The sequence below is a fragment of the Monopterus albus genome, unplaced genomic scaffold (assembly GCF_001952655.1).
Source record: "Monopterus albus unplaced genomic scaffold, M_albus_1.0 scaffold47.1, whole genome shotgun sequence".
In the NCBI taxonomy this organism is placed as follows: domain Eukaryota; kingdom Metazoa; phylum Chordata; class Actinopteri; order Synbranchiformes; family Synbranchidae; genus Monopterus; species Monopterus albus.
The window spans coordinates 348,997-357,170 of NW_018127927.1; the positions used below are offsets into that span (position 1 = coordinate 348,997).

An 8,174-nucleotide genomic window follows, 5' to 3' on the forward strand; every position below is an offset into this window, starting at 1 on the left:
GGGGCTGAATAATTTTGCACGCCGAATTTTTCAGTTTTTTATTTGTTAAAAAAGTTTGAAATATCCAATAAATTTCGTTCCACTTCATGATTGTGTCCCACTTGTTGTTGATTCTTCACAAAAAATTACAGTTTTATATCTTTATGTTTGAAGCCTGAAATGTGGCAAAAGGTCACAAAGTTCAAGGGGGCCGAATACTTTCGCAAGGCACTGTACCTGGGATGACAGCAGCATCTAATGAGTGAAATGCACCATAGTACCACAAAGTCTCAGATGTGACATGGCAATAAAATCAGTACACATGAGCAGCTCTCCCTTAGCTACACTACATACCATATAGAGCCAAGTATAATTTTATAACCACCCTGCATCAGTCACACTGCAACCACAAACTTTCTCATCTTAACTTTTATAAACAAGTGACGATAAACCAGATAACACTTCCCAAACTAGGCTATCCCAGGTATCTGTTTGGTTTCATATATATCCTATATCTCTTACGTAGGCTACATCAGCATGACATCGTACAGTGAGGGGTAGGATAGAGTAAGCTCCCCTCTCTACACTACTTTGAGACATTAACAAATTCACCACAAACCCTTTTCAAGAAAGAAAACATTTTCCAAAAGTGAAAATCCATGTGGCACTTCCACTTTAACACCAGCAAAGTTATAACCTTTGACAAGCTCAGCTATTTTTAACTTTGTGAATCACTTAATAAAACCTCCATGCTTGAAAAAGGGGACATGCATACCACCTCACCCGATTATGTACCCCAGCACTGCCAGCTGATAGAGTCTAAATAATACTCCGATTCTCTTGTTTTCAGCAATGACATATTTCTCTGTCTTGTAATTGAGGACAGAAAAGAAGAAGCCTCCCCAACCTGCCATTCCTCCTGCACAGTGAAGCTGAGTGAGAGCAGCTCCCAGCTCATATATAGGACTGGTTTACTTGTTGTCCAATGGGCAAACCTATTGAGAGAGGGACAGCCAACCACCAGCACAGTTTGCCCTAATGACTGACAGCTGTTTTTTTCCCCCCTCCTTCTTTCTTGTTCAGTGTTTTTCTGTTGTCAGTCTGGGATTACATGAAGAGACAAGACACAGACAGAAGAGCTGTGGCAAGTTCTACCAGCTGCTGGGAATAACCTACCTGACAAATGTGGTGCCATTTTACAGATAAAGGGTAGTCACACTAAATCAAGTTTTTTTTTTATTTTTATTTTTTTATTGCACTTTGTATGAAGTTAACTGACAAAAACTATTCATTGCATTGTTTTGGAAAGCATACTAATTTTACTTCTAGTGCCCGAAAACTTCAATCATGTACAACAGGACAGGAAGAACACAACTACAGATGTACTAGTAGGCTAGTGACCTCTAGTGGGCACGCTGTGTTATGTCACCAACATTTGAGTTCTTCTAACATTCTGGTAGGCTTCAACTGAAGTTATGGATGTCAAACCTGAGACTTTCAGAAGACATTTGAGCAACCTTTGTCTCTTGTCAGGATTGATTTCTCAAATACTGTGCTTTCTAGGAGCATAATACAAAGTCATCTAAATAACTAAATTAAAACCACTGTTAAAGTTAATAAAACCACAGCTAAAGTACTTTACATCAATCCATGTGAACTCCTTCTGGCTGTTGTCAAGAGAGGGATGCCTCCTCATCCATCAGATGCCAAATCTCATTTTGAACATATTGATTGAAAATCTACTAGTTTTTTAACCTCATCTTTTCTTGGTGTAACCGGTCGACCCTTTGGTCAAGAATAGTTGGCACCATATCCTCGTCCTCGTGAATACAAACTACTTCAACAGTCACAAAAACTCTACTCAGAACTTACCTCCTGCTATCAACCTCCTTTCAACTGATTCACAGTTGGCCATACTGTTGAAAGTCTATTAAATGTACAGACCAGACTACTGGAATCTCAGCATTAAAATAATTAAAAATTAAAACATTTAATGCAACATGAACTAGAGGATGTACAGTTTTGGGCTCAGTTGACTAGTACTTAAAATTTGCAATTTACTTGCTATAGATTAAAACCAACTTGTCCTTTAATTTCCCAAAATGTATTCACATATATACTGGTTAACACAATGTGCTGGCTTTGTGCAGCACATTAACTACGAAGCATTATCTCTAAACCTGCTTTACTTGTCACATGATTTTGATTACAAAATTATGTTACCCACATTTAACAGTATGGGCAGTGGAATTGCCATTTTCTTCAGCACCTAATTTTTGCAAACGTAAGGACTACAAAACACCACCTTTCAGTAAGATCATGACTGATGTAGACCAGATCACTGCATGCAACTGCTTAGAAACAAATCTTGCCTTTATTAGAATGCAAAACATTCAGTCCTGCAGGTGTCATTTCTCCAACATGTGGTAGTTAAAAAGCCAATTACTTCCCCACCCCCATTTAACAATTTGGCAGTTTAAAACACCGTCATAATCCCTAAAACACGCCTCATGAAATGGCTGCCCTTACCGAAGCAGCTGAAAAGTCCTTCACAAACATAAGGCTGAAGTATGCCTTTACTTTATTCCTATTATAACCAAAATATTTGACTTCCACCATTTCTGCTTACTTTTATGGAGACCAAGATTTTTATTCAGTTAGCTTTCACAATATAAAAGCAACTGTAGTTTGGTACCAAGAATGAACAGCACCAGAAAGTTAAAGTTCAATCCTTTATTAAGTGACTTGCATTTTTTTTTTTTTTTTTTTTTAAGGTTAAAACACCATACTTCATTAACTCACCAATACAACATGTAATTCACAGAACATTGTGAGAGAACCTTCAAAACATAGAATCTAGATGAGTTTACTGCCCACCCCTCAGACGCAGGACAAGATGGAGGGTGGACTCTTTCTGGATGTTGTAGTCGGAGAGGGTGCGGCCATCTTCCAGCTGCTTGCCAGCAAAGATCAGCCTCTGCTGGTCAGGGGGAATGCCTTCCTTGTCCTGGATCTTAGCCTTGACATTCTCAATGGTGTCGCTGGGCTCAACCTCCAGGGTGATGGTCTTGCCAGTGAGGGTCTTAACGAAGATCTGCATGCCACCCCTCAGACGCAGGACAAGATGGAGGGTGGACTCTTTCTGGATGTTGTAATCGGAGAGGGTGCGGCCATCTTCCAGCTGCTTGCCAGCAAAGATCAGCCTCTGCTGGTCAGGGGGAATGCCTTCCTTGTCCTGGATCTTAGCCTTGACGTTCTCAATGGTGTCGCTAGGCTCGACCTCCAGGGTGATGGTCTTGCCAGTGAGGGTCTTAACGAAGATCTGCATGCCACCCCTCAGACGCAGGACAAGATGGAGGGTGGACTCTTTCTGGATGTTGTAGTCGGAGAGGGTGCGGCCATCTTCCAGCTGCTTGCCAGCAAAGATCAGCCTCTGCTGGTCAGGGGGAATGCCTTCCTTGTCCTGGATCTTAGCCTTGACGTTCTCAATGGTGTCGCTAGGCTCGACCTCCAGGGTGATGGTCTTGCCAGTGAGGGTCTTAACGAAGATCTGCATGCCACCCCTCAGACGCAGGACAAGATGGAGGGTGGACTCTTTCTGGATGTTGTAGTCGGAGAGGGTGCGGCCATCTTCCAGTTGCTTGCCAGCAAAGATCAGCCTCTGCTGGTCAGGGGGAATGCCTTCCTTGTCCTGGATCTTAGCCTTGACGTTCTCAATGGTGTCGCTGGGCTCGACCTCCAGGGTGATGGTCTTGCCAGTGAGGGTTTTCACAAAGATCTGCATGTTCATACCTAAGCAAAATAAAAATAAATAAATTAAAAAAAAACATTAACCAGGAACCAATTTCAGTATTATGTGCCATTTAAAGGTCATGTTTCAGCCAAGAACTCTCCATACAGACTTGGGGAAAACATATTTTAAAGTTAGCTTAAATAACCAAGTCTCTCTCTCTCTCTCTGTCTGTGTGTGTGTGTCTCTCTCTCTCACACACACGCTTAAGAAAAAAACTCATTTATGTATGTATGTAAAATCGTCATATGACACAATGAAGGGCCGCCATTCGAGTTCGTGCGCCATTTTGAGATCCCAACGACCTTCCCTTTGTTCAGCAAACGTCAAGCGCCATTAAACGCTACTGAAATTGATGAGTCATTGCTGTTGCTACTTTTAGCTAATCACGGCTTTGTTTTAGCGCTATCAAAATTACAGGTTGTTTCTCCGTCAAACTTCAGTGCGTACTAAAAACAATATTTATCACAAACAGTAACGTAGCTAAACATAAACAGGACTTAACATTTCTCTTAGCCGAAGATGGAATACATGATATTGGTCACCAAACAAGCTGCTAAAACATCATCTGTATTAACAATTTAACTACAGATAACACAGAAAAGAAACAGCCGATAACTAGTACTCACAATAAAAAAAGCGCAGTTGAAAAATTAGAGCTTGATACGACTTCAATCTTCTCAGATTTCCGCTAAAGAACTACACGTCTCCGGCCAGCACCACATTATATACTGGAGTGCCATACATCATATGCAATATCCGTCCGCATTTGAAAGTAGTTCCCACTGCTCCGATTTGCATTATGTGAACATACAAAATTTATTTTTTATTAGATTGTTCTGTGTGATGACTATATATTTACCCACAAACCTAAATATTTAGTCAAAACAGTATGCCTGAAAACGATGTTTTTCACATATCCTGCACGGCGGAATAATATCTCACTACACTGCGGTTCTAGCTGCAGAATTTGCGAGAACTACCCCACAGCAACGGGAATCTTCCCCGAGCGTTTCATTGGATGACACATTTGTTTTTTTGACCAGCGATTGGTTGCCGTGCAACAGTAAGTAATATTTGATGACTAAGTTATGATATGAGACAATGTAGGCAAAGTCTTGTGAAAAAGAAGGTCATGACAGTGTGGTCTGGTATTACATACACGTGGACTTTGTTCAGTTTTCTAATGGACACGTGCTTGGTAAAAGAGTTAACACTGCCAACTGGTCTTTTTTAGCTACATTATGTCTTTCATTTGCAGTCCTTATGCATATTAGGTTTAATGATTACACTATACTAATTAAATAAAGAATACATTTATGTTTACAGCCAACACCATTGTAAAGTATGTCATTTAATAGAGAAATCGGCTTATACAGATTATGAGGCAAGGGCACTTTTTAGCCATGAACATAAACTGATAGCAAGATAGTGACAGTTTTCTGTTAACTGGCAAGTACTGACCAGTGATTTGACTTCCCATTTTTAGCACTTACCATAGTTTAAGACATTTTATGGCCCTGTAAACTAAATTAAGTCAGAGAGCAACAGCTCAGATGGGGTTGTGTACTGGGTTTCTATTTTTGGGTCATAGCTTTGATACAGTTCAGAGAGTCCTAATTTATTTATCTGGGTCACCACCCCACCCCACCCCTCCAGCATCCTGTCATATGATACCCAACATCCATGATGCATCAAGCCAGGGCTGGCTGAACTAGTTCAGTCTCTGAGGAATGCGTTTGTGCAAGTCCACTGTACTCTGCCCTGCCCCTTGCTTGTAATTATACGCTCTCTCAAAGTGTTCCAGGAAAAACAGCCTTTCAGGAAACAGGTACTGAGCACTGTGGAAGCTGACACAGGTTTTGCATCACATGAAATAAAAGTGTCCATGGCTCAGGACAACAAACATGACTGGCTTTCATTAGCGGGACCCACCTTTAAATTGAATTGACATATTCAGTGACATCAATAGTTAATAGCTTTCTGTGTAAATTACTCTTTGTCAGTGCATCAGGTGATTAAGGTCATCTGTGCTTTCTTTGGCAGCACTGCTGAAACTGGGAGGGACACCCAGTTCCATGTCAGCAGGTTTCACAACAAACACATCACACTGGTTTCACCAGAGCTTGATGAAGTAGCTGGGTAAATATGTAACTGTGCTTATACTTGTCAACATCAAACTAAAGTAAGGTTTGCCATCCCAGAATACTAAAATATGAACATATGTATTTACAGTAACATGATGGTTTCTGATTTTCTTCATTCCTACAGAATGGAGTTTGTAAAACATACAGGCGGCTGCCACTGTGGGGCTGTTAGATTTGAAGTCCTGAGTTCCCCAGACCTCCATGTTTTTCACTGCAAGTATGGATAATTAAACCAGTGATACAGTTTCATAATTGTATGTAAACAATGAAATTAAGATATTTTATTTTAAATGTAAATTTAACAGGTAGCCATTGTCAAAATTGTAATTCTGACAGAGAAGCTACAATTTTATGTTTGGGTATTTAAAAGGAAACCCACACAAGTTATCATCATGCTAAGTGGATTTGAAACACTGATTTGCTGTTTGTACACTTTTTTAGCAAATATAAACTGATATATGCTTGTTTCTCCAGCTGTAGCATTTGCACAAAGAAACAAAACCATCATTTTATTGTTCCAAAAAGTTACTTCACACTCTTAGAGGTAAGAAACTATGCTTCACAAGTTAACTTAAAAATCATTAGAACATTTCAAGTGAATGTTTTTTTCTTTCCAGGGCTTGGATGATCTCACCACATACACATTTAACACCCATGTTGCTCAACATACTTTCTGTAAAATCTGTGGAGTTCAGAGTTTCTACACTCCACGCTCCAACCCCGATGGATATGGTACGACTACCAACCTGTTGTCACAAGTCACTCACATTGTTATGTTGACTCCAAACTAACCAACACTGTCTGCTTTTTAATACTATACTTTTATAGTGTGTTTAAAAAGCAGAAATGTATGTTCACAATGAATGATCTAACAATGATATCAGGAAAATAATGAACTAGGAATACTTAGCATTCCTGAAGTGGCAAAGTCAAGATTTCACTGAAGTGTGCCGGAAAAATGGGTTGTATTGTTATATTAAAATTACTAAACAGTCCTTTGTTGCTGTTGTTTCTCCCCAGGTGTTTCTCCACACTGTTTGGATCCAGGGACTGTGCGTAGTGTCACAGTGGAGAATTTTTGTGGAGAGAAGTGGGAAGAAAGCATGCAAGCTCACAAGACCATCAGAGGCATGTCACAACCTGCAGGAGAAATGCAGCTAAGAGGAACAAAGTAACACAGCTGTATGAATAGCATGCAAGCTCACAGGACCATCAGAGGCATGTCACAACCTGCAGGAGAAATGCAGCTAAGAGAAACAAAGTAACACAACTGTATGAATAAGAACCACTGTTTTTTTTAATCAGTAGCAATAGTACCCCATAAATATTGTACAGTATTATCAAGCAGCTCCCCAAACAATTCAAACCATTGTTTTGTTTTATACATAATGACTGAAAACAATAAAGACATTTCTGCAGCAAAAGGAACTAAGTGTTTCAGTTATTGTTATTTCAAAATTGTAGTCAGCTTTATTCATAGAAAATGCTTAGGAAAAAGTATTCAGGCTACTTTAGCCATTAAAGTATCTAAGAAATCTGTATTCACCTTAAGTGCAACATGGCTCATTAAATGTGTAAACAGCTAGTAATTTCACTCCTACCACTGTATTTGAGTAGTCAGGCAGTGGGACATCTAGTAGTACACCAGATAGCACACACTTTTAATAGATCTTCAAGTTCTTTGGTTCTTGAGGGATCATTTGGAATGTGTTTATGAACATGTAGCATGAGAAGGTGATGTACAGGTAACGAAACCACAGGAGTTGAGAGCGATGACAAAGCATGGCAGCCTGACAAGAAAAGGGACTGATTATATAACCCATAATCTGGTGAGATCTCAGCTTAGTGGTCAAAATGTGATGCTTAGCCTGAATATATTTATTTCTTTATGTATTAGCTTGCTGAGGCAAACTTTCAATTCTCAGTTCCTCAACTTATGGTAGCATCTGTTTTGTAATTTTATCTCCACTCACTCACACAGTGGTTTCAGAAAGTATTCAGACTCCTTCACTTTTACACACTTTGTGTTATTATAAGTGGATAAAACTGATGTTTGCCAGAGGTGAGCTAGAACCCAGTGGCCACTCAGACAGACTTTCAGAAGTCCAATGCAGAGATGGGAGAACCTGCCGGAAGGATGACCATCTCAGCAGCTCTCCATCAATCAGGCCTTTATGATAGAATGACTGGACAAAAGCCACTTTGAGTAAAAGGCACAATAAACAGTAAAAAAAAAAAAAAAAAAAAAAAAAAAAAAA

The 8,174-nt window shown here is 39.7% G+C and overlaps 4 protein-coding genes across 8 annotated transcripts in view; 1 reads left to right on the forward strand and 3 right to left on the reverse strand.

Annotated features, from left to right (window-relative positions):
* The window catches only part of p2rx5 (purinergic receptor P2X, ligand-gated ion channel, 5), a 10,647-nt gene extending 9,728 nt beyond the window's left edge, over positions 1–919 (reverse strand). Inside the window, exon 1 of the mRNA XM_020600480.1 lies at positions 763–919. Within this exon, the coding sequence (XP_020456136.1) occupies positions 763–893 (131 nt within the window). The 5' untranslated portion in view covers positions 894–919. The remainder of the gene's footprint in view (positions 1–762) is intronic.
* A 1,810-nt stretch (positions 920–2,729) lies between these two features.
* On the reverse strand, positions 2,730–4,486 carry LOC109960399 (polyubiquitin-B). Its single transcript, XM_020600473.1, has 2 exons — positions 4,399–4,486; positions 2,730–3,771 (listed from the first exon to the last, which is right to left on the reverse strand). The coding sequence occupies exon 2, from the start codon at positions 3,767–3,769 to the stop codon at positions 2,846–2,848; it is 924 nt and encodes a 307-aa protein (XP_020456129.1). The 5' UTR covers positions 3,770–3,771; positions 4,399–4,486; the 3' UTR covers positions 2,730–2,845.
* Positions 4,487–4,562: 76 nt separating this feature from the next.
* cenpv (centromere protein V) lies at positions 4,563–7,511 on the forward strand. 2 transcript variants are annotated; one of them, XM_020600479.1, is made up of 6 exons: positions 4,563–4,835; positions 5,816–5,954; positions 6,041–6,133; positions 6,391–6,460; positions 6,534–6,648; positions 6,937–7,511. In XM_020600479.1, the coding sequence occupies exons 3-6, from the start codon at positions 6,042–6,044 to the stop codon at positions 7,089–7,091; spliced, it is 432 nt and encodes a 143-aa protein (XP_020456135.1). In that variant the 5' UTR covers positions 4,563–4,835; positions 5,816–5,954; position 6,041; the 3' UTR covers positions 7,092–7,511. The 2 variants fall into 2 exon arrangements, with proteins under 2 accessions (XP_020456135.1, XP_020456134.1); XM_020600478.1 differs by having other exon boundaries at positions 5,816–5,911.
* Positions 6,980–8,174, reverse strand: part of pigl (phosphatidylinositol glycan anchor biosynthesis, class L) — an 18,809-nt gene continuing 17,614 nt past the window's right edge. For all 4 annotated transcript variants that reach the window (XM_020600477.1, XM_020600476.1, XM_020600474.1 and 1 more), the window contains 2 exons: positions 7,518–7,706; positions 6,980–7,056 (listed from right to left, as the gene is read on the reverse strand). In XM_020600477.1, the coding sequence (XP_020456133.1) occupies positions 7,578–7,706 (129 nt within the window). In that variant the 3' untranslated portion in view covers positions 6,980–7,056; positions 7,518–7,577. The remainder of the gene's footprint in view (positions 7,057–7,517; positions 7,707–8,174) is intronic.